This window comes from Lissotriton helveticus, chromosome 6 (assembly GCF_964261635.1).
Source record: "Lissotriton helveticus chromosome 6, aLisHel1.1, whole genome shotgun sequence".
NCBI classification, from domain to species: domain Eukaryota; kingdom Metazoa; phylum Chordata; class Amphibia; order Caudata; family Salamandridae; genus Lissotriton; species Lissotriton helveticus.
In genome coordinates, this window is record NC_136067.1 from 1,154,686,995 (window position 1) to 1,154,706,006 (window position 19,012).

The following is a 19,012-nucleotide window of genomic DNA, read 5'->3' on the forward strand; positions in this document are numbered from 1 at the left end:
AAAAATTCTACATTTCATTACCCCCAGTACACTCTCCGATGATTGGGACATTGAAACTGTAAATGCTATGCTCACAGATTTAGAACAGTCTGCTGCATTTTCTTACAGGGAATTGTATGAAGATACAATCGATTGCAATACCACGTTTTGTTACCAGCATTATGGTCATAATTTTTTGCATAGAGTAAGTGTACCACACCGCTAACACTAACCATCATTGGGAACATTGCCCAACACCACCAAAGGATAGTTCTGCGATATTCGCAAATAAATTTGTGTACGTTTCAGGGTACATCTGACCCAGAATCGGTTTACTACTAACTTGCACAGACTAATGCAACAAGGAAGAAGATTATGCGGACTGATACTAAGCTGATATATGCAGCGCCTTTTATCTCCCAACTGTCTATACAGGGTTTCGACTACTGGAGAAACACCATAGACACTAAATATATCTGGGGGACAAGAGAGTGTCGGGTTCAGGGAACTGAGGCTTTATTTAGAGCTTGCCTCGTACTATTACGGATGATTTTCCTGAACAGAACAGTGCAACAGACTACCTGTAACGGGTTTGCAAAAATCAAAGACCTGAAGACCCTATGCATTCCTTTACCCTCACCTGTTAAGGGTATCACAAATAACACACTAACAAGCGAAGAGACACATGGTGCAAATACGTACAACCATTATCTCCTGATTGGAAGGGTTGGTTGGTTTGGCCTGTAGACACGAATATGTGTAGCTCAAGATTCAAGGGTACCACCAAAAGGTTTAGTATCCATAGGCCCAACCCTTGCTATGTACATACAGATGACCTAGGAGTAGGTACTTCCTATTGTGTTGGGAAGTTGTGCCTATATTGGCTAAAGACCTCAACACTATCACAGGTGAAACAACACTTGTACCTTTTGTCAGACAACATGGATCTTAGGGATTTCTTGTTAGGTCCCAAAAAAACACATAGGAAACGCTTCTTATTTACTATCTACAATGAAGTCTGGAAGGTCTCCCAACAGGAAGCTGCTGAGAGACTTTGTGAAATCGATAGAATTAACATAGTAAAGGCCTTGGCTGTGGTAGACAACAGCATGACCACACTCTTGTCTCGTATTTATTCACTGGTCAACATTGTGTCCTCAGCTATCGACATAAAAGAACAAGATTTGTCTATTCTACAACATGGGCAATCTCAGCTATGCACTATTATGCTTTGAAGTTGGACTCTTCAATCATTGCGTTCTGGCCACGTTCCATGGCGATACATAAAGACAAAAATCTGTTCTCAGCCTGCAATCTGACCGACAGACAATTGACCATGGCACGCAGAGATGCAAAGTACGCCATGCTGCTCATTGAAAAACTAGAGAAGTTACCTTTTACTGTAGCAGAGTCACCATCTACGGAATGGTTAATCCATGGCTATATCACACTGCCAATCACAACATTCCAATTCCAATACTGCCTGAAATATTACCCAGTAGGCAGGTATGAGGCGTTGGGCGAAGGGTACATACGAGATACCTCGGAGTTACCTTACACATATAGGTGCAGGAACAAGGACAAGGAAGTTTTCTTGAGAGGTTCAAACTGTGAAAAGGCCTTGAGTGGGTCTTTAATGTGTAAACAAGTGTTGCTTCACGGAGCGTGTAATGCGTCAATAGTGAACTTGTCCTACTACCTGAAGGGTTCCCCAGCTGCTGTAATTCATCCAGTTTTTGAGTTACTTTCTAATAGGAGTTAATTGATGCTGAATGACCAAGGCTGTTGTGGAATGACGCCAGGCATATTATCTAGTGACTGTAAACTCCAGGGTTATTTGTCCCAAATATCACAGTTAGGGAGGCACCATTGTGGCCTTCAGTAAATTTCTCCAACATAGGGTTTGCTTTTCTGAGCAGCCTGAGAGCCATGCTGTTTCAGCAAAATGTGGCCTTAACTTCAGCCTGAAAGATCTTTGATCTCCAAGTTGCAAGGTCCTCTGCAGAGATGCAGGCTATGGTCCGTGCAAACTTCCTGCTCCATTTCAGAGAAATGGTCCATTGTATCTTTAACATGTCTGATGCGCGGGGGATAGTACACTTATTTAAGAGCATTGGATCAGGTCTGTTGACCACCTTTTAAACCATTTTCAGAGTGATTCCATCATTCATACACTCCATACTTGGAAGCATTTTTGGAGGTCTTCCTTTGGTCCTGCTTTTAGTGGGGGTCATCCCTGTTTTAATTCTATTGCTTCGCAGTGGATGCCAACACCACTCAAGACATGGAGAGAACACTGCTAGAGTGACGTTGTTGTGAGCGATTGGTGTTCTTGGTTTGTATACCGCGGCTTCGAGAGCTGAGCGAGCATTGGTTTCCGTCTTTCAGATCGGCCTGGCTTGACTGCATTCTGCCAGTATAGCGATGCCTCTTTTGCGGATTCGGGTGCGTGTTGGACCTCTGTCTGAACCTTCCATCGGTTGCTCCTTTACGGGCCCATGTGCACAATTGTCCACAGCGACTTTCCATGTTGATGATGGTGTTCCTAGAGCCTACAAGGGACGCTTCAGCTTCTGTTGGAACGGAGATCGGCTCTACCACGGATGTGCAGGCATCATTCTCAGGCACACAGGCATCGAATTCTTCCCCGACGGCTGTCATGGGAACTAGTGATGACTACCTCTGCTCACTTGATATCATACCGGAAGTACTGGTCGGACTACCTCCTGCGCATGCCATGTACAGTGATGTTGAGTCTTCAGCGCAGGATTTTTAAACAATCTGTCTCTCCTGTGCTGGGAACCGTTTGTAATTTTTTTCAACGGGTACAAAATTTAAGGTCATACTGACTTTGTTTTATTCTTCTCTGCTCTATTTGAACATACAACCTTAATAAATTCTTATTAGGTAACTCTTTGCCATTTTTATTCTCATACTTTCACCAGTCTACACTCTTAGCACTCTCACACATGATTTGTCACACCTGATAATGTCTTATAAAGATCTCCAGCAAAGAGCCCCCTCGAGGTGCCCATTGGGCATTGCAGTGTTGGCCCAGTGAGGAGCTGCCTGATGATGAAGCATGCCACCCAACTGGGTGGGTGAGGGTTCTTGCTTCTGATGTATCAGACTCCTCTGATCTGTCTTTACGATCAAGTCCCCTCTTTTTGTAATACCATAGGAACCGTTTACTCATTGTTTATAGCTTTATTCCAGGAGCATGTATGCTAGACCTTAGTTGTGCTTTTAGTCCCATTTTCTTTATACTAGCCTTGTTCTAGCCGTGCATACTTCTATAATTGTAATTTGTAAAAATATATGTGGTCCGCACACACAGTTAAAGACAGTCCGTTCTTTCAATGATGATTCACACTGATGCATATTCCTTCAATCTTTATTTTCTTATTACACTTCGCAGTAGCCCGTGGACTGTCTTTAACTGTGTGTGCGGACCACATATATTTGTATAATTGTCTGTTGTGGAAGGTTCTTTCACAACAAAGATAATAAAAAGGGTCTGGTTCCCTGTTGGTCGACACACCAAATGTAAATACATTTCCCGGTAGGGAGATGGAGAGAAGTGCGGTACCTTATCCTAGATCCTTTTGTGTTAATCCTTTTATAATTGTAAGTTGTTCCACAGCTCAAGTTTGATATGTCTTTATCAAACTGTTCTGATTTATCTGGCCTTTCCAGAAACCTATGTATGTTTCTGCTAGTGCATTCTTCATTTCTTCATCACTGTTTTGTAACCCTTCTGAACATCGTGCTGCTTTGTACTTATGGATGAACTGCATGATCTTATTGTTTTGTATGTTTTTGTCGATCAGTATAGAAATACCTGGAAACCTCAATCCATGTATTACAAAGAGAATTAGAAGAAATAGTGAAGTTGGGAGAAATGTTCAAAGTAATGGTTCAGCTGTGTTGGAGAATCTAAACATAATGTTAAAGCAACCTAAGAAAATTGATTTCACAAGATAAATGGCTATCTGTGGATAAAGAATTTTAAAATAAAATTTAGCCTAGAAAGAAAGACACCTGAAACACATATTTTCTGATAGTTTGACATTGCTTGTAATAAAATGTTTACTATTTCATTAAGAAAAATATCATGTAGGATGAAATAATTATGAAAGATGTATGTGGGTCTACAGTGTGAATTGATTAAAAATGGAATATAATTATTGACTGCTCCTATAAAGATGCTCCTGATCTGTTAAAATGTAAAGCTGGATGAAATTCATTTTAAATTACATTGTGATTTCATACAAATTCATCAGATTTAAAGACCATTATGTCAAAAGTTCAATCATTGTATTATAAAGGCTGATATTTGTAAGGAATTAATCTAATTTTGGAATCTTATGTGGTGCCCCCAATATTCTTCAAACTGCATGGTTCGAAGAGTTTGACTAAACAGCTTGGGGGAATTGACATCGCTATCACCTTTTTTCTTGTTTTCCTTTCCTCTGCCACTTTTTATCCTGTCTTTCTCCTTCAGCAACAGGTTGTGATGTCTTCATTCCTTTGCTTTTAGGTGATTGCCTATTCTGAACATAGATATCGAATATTTGGGGAGACCATTGACATTGCAGTGGGCAACTGCCTAGACCGATTTGCCCGTGTGCTGAAGGTGAGGATGTTTTTGAAACAAAGACGTGTTTGTCTTTTCTGTTCTTAGACTGGCTTCCTTTCCTAAGTGACTAATATTTTCTTGACCACTAGTATTTTAATGCAGGCATAGACCACCCCTTCTGTAACCCTCATCTCTTGCCATTGTTTTCACTTTTATGTCTGTTAAGGCATATTAATAACCTCTACTGTGGTCCAGCCCAGAAACCCATTGGAACCATTAAATCTACAAGTTATTTGCAGCATATGTTGTTGAAGATCATATGATGTGCACTCCTGCCAAGTAGTATTGGGTTCGAAATATTGCAAATAGTTTTTTTCGAAGCTGAGGTTCGGTTTTGAGTGTATCTGAAACCCACTATTCATGAGGACCCAAACACCAACTTCTGCAGTCTGATCCAGGTGTGTTTTGGGATGTTGTGGTTGCAAACTACAACACAAGAAAGATTCAACACCATTTAAAAAGCTCTTCTTCACGGATGAAGGCAATTACACTTGGTTCTCAACAATGGAGTTTTACTGAACATACAGAAAGCAGATTATGAGAGTGACTCTTTTTAGTGACGGGTAATGGAAAATGACACTTTTCAATTCTTTCATAATTGTAACTCCAGTCTCCGTGATCTGACTTTCACTGGGTCTGCTTTATGTTTCCCTCAAGATGGGATTGGGTAAGCCCTTTGCTTGTGGCGGATACAGATGGTAAAAGAAGAGCCACTCTTCTTTGGACACAAATATGTCAATGGTGTGCCAGAGCGACTGTGAAGGGACAGCAGTCTCGGGGGCAAGTGACAGACTTTCATGTATGCTTCGAAGGTGCGTAACCCTTTCTCATCAAGTGTGAAAGGAGACATATTTAACGCTTTCCATTCTAGCAAAATAACTTTAATTTTCTCAGTCAACAGTAGGTCCCATAAAGCCATATCTTTGTCAGGTAAACCCACAGAGAGGCTTAACATATTAAGAGAAACAGAAAGAGGAAAGGACACCCCAAAAACACTGGAGAGTCCATCATTAACCTCATCCAATACATGGCGAGGTGTTTACAAGTCAGGAACATATTCTTTAAATTTAGTATTTCCCTACATTTAACTGAGTGGTTTAAGCCTTTAACAGTGAGAGATATTACTTTCAGATCAGGCACCTTGGAGAGGAGTGGTGGATTAAAACATAAATTGGAGTGCAGATGCCCAAAAAAAAAGGGCCGTAAAGGGAAATCAACTGGGCTTAGTGGGGTGTGCCCCATGGCACAGGGGACTGGAGAAAAAGGAGATAAGGAAAAGAAATAAAACAGAAGAAAACCCAACTATCCCCTCTGGAAAAGAAAAAGTCCTAATGGACAAAATATAAGCCTGAAAGGCTGTGGGAGTATCCGTGTAACGGACGGAGTGCGGGGCAGCACACCACGCCGGCATCATAATCAGCAAAAAGCCCTTGTGGTGGGATAAAGGTGTCAGCCAAACATCTGAGTGAGCGGGGAGAGCTAGTGAAATTATATTATTACTCTAATAATACAAGCACCCGCTTAAAGGTACCTTTTAAGTCCCCAACAGAGACCTTCTTTATGGAGTAAAAAGTTGTTGCCGGAGTTCGATGTGGGATGAAAGGGACAGCCTTTGACCCGGTGAAGTGGGGAGTGAGCATAGGAAATACAATGTTTATCCATGGAGGAACACAGAATATAATAACAATAAAGATATTGCTACTGCTAATAACAAGGCATAGTTAAGAACAAATTATATAAAATAATATAAAACCTAAAAAGTAACATGAGTGAGTGACCATTAAACAATCAACAGGTCAAAAAGGAACGCCACCTATCAAATGCCACATGCATGAAAATGCAACCTGTGAAGAAACAAATTATAAAACACCACACTTTGACAACGATGCAAAAAAACATGAACGTCAGAAAACCAGAAAAATCCAGCATCCCAAACCAAACCCCAGCTCTAAAGGGATTTTTTTTTAAAGAAAAGAATATAGTGATTAGCAAAACGATTATTACATGAGACATCCCTAAAAAAATATAAAAATAAGCATGATTATAAGACATTAGTGAAACACATCGCATGTGCAATATAGAGATATCAAGATGAGAGCAGCGTATCGACAAATGACTTTAAAGGATCCACAACTTGATTTGAGTAAAAAGGTACACCGATATCAGCGCCCCTGGTGATAATCAGAGCTCTGCCACAAGTCAGAGGTAGTAAAGTCATAGTACCAATGAGTATATGGATTATTCTACGTGAATGCAGCAAAAACACAACAAATATAACCCAGAAGGAATCAAGTGAGGGGAAAAATTGAGGAACCAGTAGCACCATCCTTGTCCATATGAGTCTCTGAAATGTTAGCCAAGAAGGTTTCAAGATCCCTAGGTTTATCAAAGATGTGTGTTCTACCTATGAAGACTTAACTTGAGGGAACAGCGAATGAGTGCAGGATTTGTCTTTCTGTGAGTCTATTATGTAGGGTCAAAAAGCCCTTCCTCCTAGTTGTAGTATCCCTCACAAAGTCTTGGAAAATTGAGATTTTCTTCCCCTGCTGTATGAAAGTGCCCCTTTTTGCATGATTGCATGATTACAGCCCCTACTTTCTGCCTGATGTCTGATGCACTATGACTGAATGTGCACCGGGTCACCTGCTAATCAGGTTCCCAGTGCCTGTGTTCTTTCCCAAAACTGTACCTGTGTTTCCTCAATTGGCACACCTCTGGTCCACATATAAGTCCCTTATAAAAGGTACCAGTGGTAACTAGGGCCTTGTGACCAGAGAGGGTCTCCGGGGTCTGCAGCATGTATACTGCCAACCTTCAGAGACCCCTCACCTAACATGTATACACTGTCATTGCAGACTGAGTCGACGTCACGCACATCCCTGTGTGCCATGTCTATAAACACTGCCTGTGGCAAAGGTGTGTCACCCCTCTAGCAGGCCTCATAGCCCTAATGCAGGGTGCACTATACGACAGGTGAGGGCATCGCCGCATGAGCAATATGCCCCTACATTGTCTAAGTCCATTCTCAGAAATTGTAAGTGCAGTGAAGCCATATTGAGTACATTGGCTGGGCGTTTGTCTTTACGAACTCCACAGCTCCATGATGGCTTTACTGAATGCTAAGACGTTTTTTTGTCATACTTCTCAGCATATGAAACCCACACTGATGCCAGTGTCAGATTTTTTGCAAAATGCACTCACAATGCATCTTGGAGATGCCCCGTAAAAAACGACCTGCTCCCTTGTGTCCAGCTGACTGGTCTGCACAACCCTGCCACACACAGACGTGTCTGGCCCCCTGAGGTGGGAGCCCTTGTGCTCTCGTGGGTCATGGACAAAGACTGCTTAGGGTGGGGGTTATTCACACCTACGCCCAAGCAGGACCAGCATTATCCAGTATTATGGGTGTCTTTCATAGATTCACATGCCTGAATCATTTCCCGTCGTCGAGATGGGAGTCCCCGGTACATAGAAAAGTAATGCCCTATAGACATACATAGAGAAAAGTAGGCCTAAGTGCCTTGCCTTAGTAGCCTATCTATGTCCTTTTGTAAAAAGGACCAAATTCCAGAAGGTAGCCAATCAGCTACCACCTCCCTCTAGAACCTTCCTGTCAGGAGCCTCAGTCTCTCAGATTTTCTACCGCACGTTGTGCTAGGGAGTCTCCACCTGAGTTCTCCTCAGGTTTCCTAGTTTTATCTCTTTTCCTCACAGAAATTGGATATTTCCTTCAAAACTCAAATATGACTGATCAACAGAAGAAAGGACTCTTCAGGGCTTGCTCATCTTGTGGTAAGAAAAGACTCCACGTAGATGATAAGCATGAAACTTGCCTTTACTGTCTTTATCCAGATCATTCACCCAAGGAATGTCGAATTTGTAGAACATTCTCTACAAAGACACTTAAAGACAGAGAAGGAAGACTGCTCCTCTGGTTGAACAGACTTAAAACCAGAGACGACCTGGAATCTTCAGAGGACGGTGAGATGGCTTCAGTTTCCTCAAAATTATCCTTGAAGAGGCCAAGGGTTGCTTCCCCTAGCCCTACAGACGTTCCTCCTAAAAAGACTGCCAAAAAGTCTTCAGAGGCAAGATCTACCACGTCTGACAAGGAGGCTCCTTCTTTCAGGAAGCCTGTGCAGTCGTCGACCACGATTTCATCGACGCTTCCCTCAGCGCTGAGGAAAACCATCTCCACAGTCTATGTCTCTACATCGACGACGATATCGACGACGACGGCGTCGTCAGCATATTCATCGACGACGACGACCACTCCATCGTCGACGGCGGGTAAGCCTGTGTCGTCGATTGTTCTCATAAAAAAGCACTCGACGTTGCTTAAGATTCCGTCGTCGACGACGACCGCGTCGACGACGAAGCCAAAACCCGTCGACGCCTGCATCGTCGACGAAGACTTAGACGACGGTAAAAACATCGTCGTCGACAAAGACACTGCCGTCGAGCGCCCCATCGACGACGAAGACACCGTCGACGAGCACACCGTCGATGAGCACACCGTCGACGACGAAGGCACAGTCGACGAGCACACCAACGACGACGGGACCGACGACGACACCGTCGACGAAGCCATCAACGACGACACCGTCGACGCTATGGAAACAATCTGATTTGGTTCCACCCAAAAAGAGTACAAAAAATCCCATTACACCGGATTTGACATCTCCAAGTAGGGTTCAAAAATTACCCCCATCCTGTCTCCTACAAGACGACGAATCGGACGATGACCAGTACGGTCAGGCCACCAGTCTCTCGGATCTCATAGTAAAGTGCCAAAGCACAGATGAAGATGGCGATGATGTAGTGTTTACAGAGGAAACTGTACATTCACAGGTACAGACGCAAGTCACACCTATGGTGTGCCTTGCAGTCTCTATAGTCTCGGACCTCCAGTACTTGATCCAAGACTACAAGAAGCGATTTCCTGAATCGCCAACGGCCCCGTCAACGGAGAAAACTCCAGTGTCATCTGGGACGACCTCATCTCCAAGACCGAGACCGTCACCTTTGGTGATCCGTCTGGAGAGAGAAACAGTACAACATATCCCGTCTCTGATGACGAGGGCGAGGAACCAGAAGAAGGGGAGGTACGGGACGACCTGTCCGACCACAGGGATGATGAAGACTACATCGCTCCATCTCCAGCCACACCAGAACCCACTACTTCAGACTCCCCGCCAGCAGACATTGGTGGATTCCACAATTTAGTGGAGCGAGCAGCCACGAGATTCCATATGACTATGGAATCACATGAAACAGACTGTTTCCTATATGATTTTAAAGACCCAGTCAGAAAAACAACGAGATCAATTCCAATCATTGATCACATATGGGAACAAGGGAAACAATTGATGCAGACACCAGCCTCGGTCTCCGCAACGGTACCTAGACTAGACAAAAAATATAAGGCACCATCAACAGCACCAGCATGCCTTACTGGATTCCAAAGCCAGATTCCGTAGTCACCCAGGCGGCTCAAAAGAACTCTAGAAACCCGTCCTCTCCATTGTCAGCACCACCAGACAAGGAAGGCAGGAAACTAGACGGTATTGGCAAACGCTTTTCAACCACGTCAGCCATGACCATCAAAGTAGCTAACGCCATTGCACTACTAGGACGCTACAATAGGCAATTGTGGGAGGACATTGCCCCATATCTGACAGAACTGCCTGATAACTTAAAGGAGGAAGTTCAATCACTCCTTAAGGAGGGACAAATGTCGGCATTAGAACTTATTGATTGTGCTGTAGATGTCGCAATGACCGGCTTCAGACAACTAGCAGGTGCCGCGGTCTTGCGGAGACAAGGGTGGCTCAAGGCGACATCCTTTCGTCAAGAAGTACAAACTAAAGTACTCGACATGCCCTACGACGGCCAACACCTCTTTGGGGAGAAAATAGACGAGGCCTTACAGACAATCAAAAAAGACACGGACACTGCACGAGCGCTTGGCACGTTGCAGTTTAAAAAACAGTCCTTTCGAGGGAACAGGGGTTGAGGTCAGCCCTCTTATAGAGGATCATACCAGGGCAAACCCTCATACTCCTATAACCAAGGCCGATCGCAATACCAGCAGTGACAACAGCCACAAGGACGTCAGACCTCGTACGGGAGGTCTAACTACAGGGGTAAAAATCAAAGGAAACCCACTGGCGGACGCCAATGACAGTTTCCGGCAGCCAGTCCATCCACCATCTCGTTCTTTAAAAATTGGAGGAAAACTAACACACTTCCTCCACAATTGGAGATCAATAACAACAGATCGGTGGGTGCTCCAATTGATCCAATACGGACATTCATTGGAATTCAATTCAATTCCCTCGATAACTCCTCCTCGCAAGCTCCAACACAGGCACTTGCGATTACTCTTTCAAGAAGTCTCTTCAATGTTAAAGAAAGGAGCAATAGAGCGAGTACCATCAGCTCACAAAGGGAAGGGATTTTATTCCCGCTTCTTTCTAATACAACAGAAACGGAAAAAATGGAGGCCCATTCTAGATCTCAGGGCACTCAATACATTCTTGAAGAGTCAATCGTTCTGGATGGTGACTATCCAAGAGATCTTAGGATCACTAGAGGAAGGAGACTTTATGACGTCTTTAGATCTACAAGACGCGTATTATCACATCCCAATTCACAAACAACACAGAAAATTCCTCAGATTCGCAGTAGCGGGACAACACTACTAATTCTGTGTCCTCCCATTCGACCTCAAATCGGCACCTCGAATTTTCACCAAGTGCCTCTCCCCTGTGGCAGCTTTCCTACGACAGCATGGACACCAAGTCTTCCCCTACCTGGACGACTGGCTGTTGAAAGCACCATCTATAACAGGCGCAGCAGAGTCTTCCAACGCCTGTCTCAAACTTTTCCAGCAACTGGGCTTGACGCTCAATCACGAGAAGTCTACCTTATAGCCTTCCAAAGTCCTTACCTTTCTTGGGGCAACTTTGAATACGGAATGTTCAAAAGCATTCCCATCTCAAGAGAGAAAACACAAGCTGATTGCTCTGGCCACCGCAGTGGCTTCAAAGAAAACCCTACTGGTCCGTACTTTCAAGTCCCTGCTCGGGATGATGTCCTCGTGCATCCTGCTTATTCCACACTGTCGGCTCAGGATGCGCCCCCTGCAAGAGGCCTTGACCAGGCAGTGGACTCAGAGCACAGGCTCTTTCGAGGATCACATCGTGATTGCTCAACAAATACTCAAGGCCTTACTCTGGTGGAGGACGCCCAAGAACCTCTCTCAAGGGTTACCATTCCTGCTACCTGCAACTCCACACGTAATCACTACGGATGCCTCTCTAGAAGGATGGGGAGCGGTCCTTCAAGAATTACAGATAAGCGGCAAGTGGACGGACCAGGAGCGCCAGCTCCATATCAACCTCCTAGAGCTAAGGGCAGTTTTCTTATCTCTGCAGGCCTTCCTCCCACGCATCACAAACTCACCAGTGCTTGTCAGAACAGACAACACCACGACTATGCACTACTTGAACAAGCAGGGAGGGACGCGTTCGCTAACACTATCTCGCGAATCGCAGAAAATTTGGAACTGGCTAGTGCTACACAATATCACGCTGACAGCAGAGTATGTCCCAGGCAAGGACAACGTCATAGCAGATGCTCTAAGCAGACAGAGATCCCTGTCCCACGAATGGGAACTCGATCAGAAAGTGCTGAATCGCATCTTCTCAGAATGGGGGAGTCCGCAAATCGACCTCTTTGCCACCAGGGAGAACGCCAAATGCCGCAACTTCGCAAGTTGGCATCCCCAGTTGCGGTCCCTCGGAAATGCATTTTCCATCGCCTGGCGCAACGTGTTTGCGTACGCATTTCCGCCATTTCCCCTCATACCAAGAGTCCTTCGGAAAATGAAAACGGAGCGATGCACACTGATTCTGATTGCCCCGTTCTGGCCGAGACAGAATTGGTTCACGGACCTCCATCGCCTCTCAGTTCAACCACCAATCAATTTGGGCCAACATCCATCCCTACTCGCGATGTCCAAAGGTCAGGTACTGCACCTGAATCTGAAATCTCTCAGATTATCGGCATGGCTCCTGAGTACCGAGAATTCTACCAACTAGACATTCCGCAATAGTGCAAGGATGTCCTCGCGAAAGCAAGAGCAGACAGCACAAACAAGACCTATTCCTTAAAATGGAAACGCTTTTGCATTTGGTGTAAGGACAAAGGTCTCCACCCTTTCCGGGTTACTCCAGAACATCTATTGTCATATCTGTTACACCTGGCACAATCGGGACTTGCGCATGCCTCTATCAGAGTTCATCTGGCAGCAATTTCCCGGTTTACGAGAACGTCAAAAGGGCCCTCTCTATGGTCCCACAGGTTGATAAAGCAATTCCTTAAGGGGCTCTACAGATCCTTCCCTCGACCAAGAAGAGTTCCACCAACATGGCATCTCAATGTGGTACTCAATCAATTGATGAAACACCCTTTCGAGCCAATCCATAGGGCGGATCTCAAATATATATCCTGGAAGACAGCCCTTCTATTGGCTCTGACCTCAGCCAGGAGGGTCAGCGAACTACAGGCTCTTTCCATACAAGATCCTTTCATGCAGTTCAAAGAGGATAGAGTGATTCTAAGAACGAATCCTCGATTTATTCCTGAGGTCCCGTCGGACTTCCATTTAAATGCGCCCTTAGTCCTCCGTTCATTCTTCCCAAATCCAAGTACCGCAGCTGAAAGATCCCTGCATTCCTTGGACCTGAAGAGGTGTCTTAAGTTTTACCTTGACAAAACAAAGCATTTCAGAAAAACGAATCCGCTTTTCATCGCTTTCAGCAGACCAAGAAAGGGCATGCCACTTTTCAAACAGAGCATTTCACGATGGATATCCTCTGCAATTGCCTTTTGCCATGACAAAGCCGGAAGGCCATTACAATCCAAAGTACGAGCTCATTCTACAAGAGCTGTGTCAACATCAGCTGCGCTATTTGCTGGAGTGCCAATACTGGACATTTGCAGAGCAGCAACCTGGAAGTCGCCACACACCTTTACCAGGCACTACTGCCTGGATATGGAACTGATGCAGGATGCAGCTGTGGGTCAGACTGTGCTTCGCCACCTATTCCAGTGAGGGGAGCCCTCCTCCTTCCCACCTTCCTTCACTGGTATGCACATTTATTTACTTATTTATTCTTACTTGTTGATGGTTCTTAGTCGTATGATATGTATTATCTCAGACTGCTTACACTGTTCCATCCGACATGTGCATAATGTATTGCTTGCTACTCTGATTCAGGCATGTGAATCTAAGAAAGACACCCATAATACTGGATAAGAAATGCGTTACTTACCTGTAACTGCAGTTATACAGTATTGGTGTCTTTCATAGATTCACATGCAACCCTCCCGCCTCCCCTGGAAGGTCTCACCTCTCTCTCTCTCTCTAACATATATGACGCCTACCTAGCTTGGTGCGTACGAAAATCTGAGAGACTGAGGCTCCTGACAGGAAGGTTCTAGAGGGAGGTGGTAGCTGATTGGCTACCTTCTGGAAGTTGGTCCTTTTTACAAAAGGACATAGATAGGCTACTAAGGCAAGGCCCTTAGGCCTACTTTTCTCTATGTATGTCTATAGGGCATTACTTTTCTATGTACCGGGGACTCCCATCTCGACGACGGGGAATGATTCAGGCATGTGAATCTATGAAAGACACCAATACTGGATAACTGCAGTTACAGGTAAGTAATGCATTTCTTCTACTGCAGCGTCCTAGAGTGTTCTAAAGAACAACTAGAGTGCTAACAGTCCTACTTATTACAAAGGTATGGCACACCTGAAGCCATCTTGATTGGAATAAAGTGGTAACTCTTAAAACATTTAATTTAAAAAGGAACAAAATGAGGGGGTATATTTTGCCATAGAAAGTATGATTAGTGCTGCAGAAAGAAAAATTAGGGCACATTTTGAGTGACTTCCCAAATCCTCTTCTATTTCATTAAACAATTCTGACATGCAGTCTCCCAAGATGGCCACCAGAGACAAAAGAGCCCAAATGTAGCCCAAATATCACCCAGATGTAGCCCAAGGATAGCCCAATGACAGAATGTCCCAGAGTGTTCTAAAGAACAACTAGAGCGCTAACAGTCTTACTTATGACAAAAATATGGCACACCAGAAGCCATCTTGATTGGAATGAAGTGGTAAGTCTGAAAACATTTAATTTAAAAAGGAACAAAATGAGGGGGTTCATTTTGCCATAGAAAGTATGATTAGCAGCAGACTTCCCTGGTGAGCAGTAGCTTTACTACAGTGATCTAATGAGCAACTAGAGTGCTAACATTCAGAATTTATGGCAAATGTGTGACACATCTGAATGCCTTCTTGATGGAACCAAAGTAAACAAGCATTCAAAATGCAATAGATCTCGCCCTCGTTTAAGTTAAAGCCATTCTGTTTGTAATGAGGTGGCTTTTTAGCTTTGTTTTTATTAGTGTTTTTAAAACTTTCATGTAAATAACATGCATATGTATGCATATGTGTATATGTATGCATGCATTTATATTTGTATTTATATAGATATGCAGATTATATATGTTTATATATGTATGTATACATACACATACATAAATGCATATGCATATATATGCATATATATATGTGTATATGTGTGCGTGTAGAGAGAGGTAGAGGTGTAGAGGTAGAGAGGTAGAGGTAGAGATGTAGAGACTAGTAGATAGAGAAGTAGAGAGAGGTAGAGAGAAGAGAGTGAGTAATAGTGTAGAGAGTGAGTAGTAGAGAGTAGTAGAGAGCAGTAGAGAGAGTAGCAGAGAGTGAGTAGTAGAGAGTAGTAGAGTGAATAGTAGAGTGAGTAGTAGAGAGTAGTAGAGAGTGAGTAGTAGAGAGTAAGTAGTAGAGTGAGTAGTAGAGAGCAGGAGAAAGTGAGTAGTAGAGAGTGAGTAGCAGAGAGAGAGAATAGTAGAGAGTAGTAGAGAGTGAGTAGTAGAGTGAGAAGTAGAGAGTAGTAGAGAGTAAGTAGGAGTGAGTAGTAGAGAGTGAGTAGTGGAGAGTTAGTAGTAGATAGTGAGTAGTAGAGAGAGAGTAGTAGAGAGAGAGTAGTAGAGAGAGTAGTAGAGAGTGAGTAGTAGAGAGTGAGTAGTAGAGAGTAGTAGAGAGTAGTAGATAGTGAGTAGTAGGGAGTGAGTAGTAGGGAGTGAGTAGTAGAAAGAGAGTAGTAGAGTAGTAGAGAATGAGTAGTAGAGAGTGAGTATTAGAGAGTAGTGGAGTAGTAGAGAGTAAGTAGTAGAGAGTAGTGGAGAATATTCCAAAGTTTGGCACAGCACCACTTGCACAATAAGTCCAATCAAATCATATCACTTAGAGTCCTTATTGAAGCGCTGAATCTTGGTGTATATTCAAATGCTTTTATTTTCCTTAAGTTTATGTACCACAGCCAGCTGACGCGTTTCGTTCTGTACAACAGAACTTCTTCAGGGCGTTCTTATTTCCTTCAAGTTATGTCGGTATCCTGTTGTCATATAACTAGATATTTCTTCCAAATGTTAGACGAGACGTAAGTACATTCTTATTCAAAGTGACTAGGTATCAATTTTACCCACACAATTTGGGCAGACTTGAGTAATTTATAGCATCCTCAAAGTCAGTCTTTCAAAAATTCCAAAGTATAGGACATGATAATCCAAATGTTTCTCAAGAAAAGTCATTTTCAATCGTTCGGAATTTCGACGTTTGGGCAGATATGACCCAGGGACCCCCAGTATGCAAGGGGAATTAGTCCCCCCTCTGCAAACGAGCCAGTGGCCTGCATTGCAGAGAGGTGTAAAAAGAGGCATAGCCTCATTACACCTCTGTGCAATGCAGCCCCCTGGCGCATACTGGAGGTTCCAGGTGGGCTAGTTGGCCCCCAGGGACCCCCAGTATGCAAGGGGAATTAGTTCCCCCTCTTCAAACATGCACGGGGGCTGCGTTGCAGAGAGGTGTAAAAAAGGGTGTGGCTTCATTACACCTCTCTGCAATGCAGTCCCCTGGCGCATACCGGAGATTCCTGGTGGGCTTTCAGGTCTTATATAGTTAGGAATTAGCATTAAAAAAACCTTTGATATTCACTGAAAAAAATAGGTTTCAAGCCTTATATAGTTAGGAATTAGCATTTAAAAAAACTTGCAAATTCACTGAAAAAAACATAGGTTTCAGGCCTTTTATAGTTAGGAATTAGTATTTAAAAAACCTTTGAAATTCACTGAAAAAACCATAGGTTTCAGGCCTTATATAGTTAGGAATTAGCATTTAAAAAAACCTTTAAAATTCACTCAAAAAACTATACGTTTTAGGGATGTTATAGTTAGCTGGACATTTCACTCATAGAAAACCATTGAAATTGCTACTTTATAGTTAGTTGTACTAACTATATTTCGCGCACCCGCAATCCACTGCTGATGATGTCACATATTACATCATTCATGACATGGTCAGTAACATCACTGATGACATATCAAATGGATGCAAAAAACTGCAAGCAGCCTCGAGGCTTCTAAACTGGATGGTAAAGGGCTGCATTGTGTGACCTCTGTAAAGCTCAGGGCACTTGAGATGAACATTAAACGCACGGCAGTCCTGGCCGTGGCAGAGGAGCACCATTTCCTACAAACTGAATGGAAAGGCTTGGAAAGAAACCCTTTCTTTCCGTGAAAGCATGTAGCTCTATGGCAAAACGAAGCCTGCAGTTTTGCAATCCAGCCTACTTAAGGATTAAAAAAGCTTCTTAAAGGAACACAGAGACAATGAACTTTCAATATAACACTCACCCCAAGAACCACATGGACCAGCATGCCATCGGGCAATTCCTGTGTGCCACGCCCATTGGGGGCGATGTTCTCAATAAAATAATCAGAGAGACAACATTGGTGAGGTATTCATTTTTCCTGTGTAGCACCCATGAGGAAGAGGCGTTCTGCCTCGAAACGCGTCGGGAATCAAGAAAGGAATCGAAAAACGACATGGATGCAAAAAACTGCAAGCAGCCTCGAGGCTTTTAAACTGGATGGTAAAGGACTGCATTGTGTGACCTCTGTAAAGCTCAGGGCACTTGAGATGAACATTAAACGCACGGCAGTCCTGGCCGTGGCAGAGGAGCACCATTTCCTACAAACTGAATGGAAAGGCTTGGAAAGAAACCCTTTCTTTCCGTGAAAGCATGTAGCTCTATGGCAAAACGAAGCCTGCAGTTTTCCAATCAAGCCTACTTAAGGATTAAAAAAGCTTCTTAAAGGAACACAGAGACAATGAACTTTCAAAAGAACTTTCAATATAACACTCACCCCAAGAACCACATGGACCAGCATGCCATCGGGCAATTCTTGTGTGCCACGCCCATTGGGGGCGATGTTCTCAATAAAATAGTCAGAGAGACAACATTGGTGAGGTATTCATTTTTCCTGTGTAGCACCCATAAGGAAGAGGCGTTTTGCCTCGAAACGCGTCGGGAATCAAGAAAGGAATTGAGAAACGAAACGGATGCAAAAAACTGCAAGCAGCCTCGAGGCTGCTAAACCGGATGGTAAAGGGCTGCATTGTGTGACCTCTGTAAAGCTCAGGGCATTTGAGATGAACATTAAACGCACGGCAGTCCTTCCCGTGGCAGAGGAGCACCAGTTCCAACGAACTGAATGGAAAGGCTTGGAAAGAAACCCTTTCTTTCCGTGAAAGCATGTAGCTCTATGGCAAAACGAAGCCTGCAGTTTTGCAATCCAGCCTACTTAAGGATTAAAAAAGCTTCTTAAAGGAACACAGAGACAATGAACTTTCAAAAGAACTTTCAATATAACACTCACCCCAAGAACCACATGGACCAGCATGCCATCGGGCAATTCTTGTGTGCCACGCCCATTGGGGGCGATGTTCTCAATAATATAATCAGAGAGACAACATTGGTGAGGTATTCATTTTTCCTGTGTAGCACCCATGAGGAAGAGGCGTTCTGCTTCGAAACGCTTCGGGAATCAAGAAAGGAATCGAGAAACGAAATGGATGCAAAAAACTGCAAGCAGCCTCGAGGCTTCTAACCCGGATGGTAAAGGGCTGCATTGTGTGACCTCTGTAAAGCTCAGGGCATTTGAGATGAACATTAAACGCACGGCAGTCCTGGCCGTGGCAGAGGAGCACCATTTCCTACGAACTGAATGGAAAGGCTTGGAAAGAGACCCTTTCTTTCCGTGAAAGCATGTAGCTCTATGGCAAAACAAAGCCTGCAGTTTTGCAATCCAGCCTAATTAATGATTAAAAAAGCTTCTTAAAGGAACACAGAGACAATGAACTTTCAAAAGAACTTTCAATATAACACTCACCCCAAGAACCACATGGACCAGCATGCCATCGGGCAATTATTG

General features: G+C 43.8%; 1 protein-coding gene across 1 annotated transcript in view; it reads left to right on the forward strand.

Moving 5' to 3' along the window:
- Positions 1–19,012, forward strand: part of OSGEP (O-sialoglycoprotein endopeptidase) — a 613,564-nt gene that overhangs the window by 258,693 nt on the left and 335,859 nt on the right. Inside the window, exon 5 of the mRNA XM_078648814.1 lies at positions 4,520–4,615. Coding sequence (XP_078504940.1) covers positions 4,520–4,615 — 96 coding nt within the window. The remainder of the gene's footprint in view (positions 1–4,519; positions 4,616–19,012) is intronic.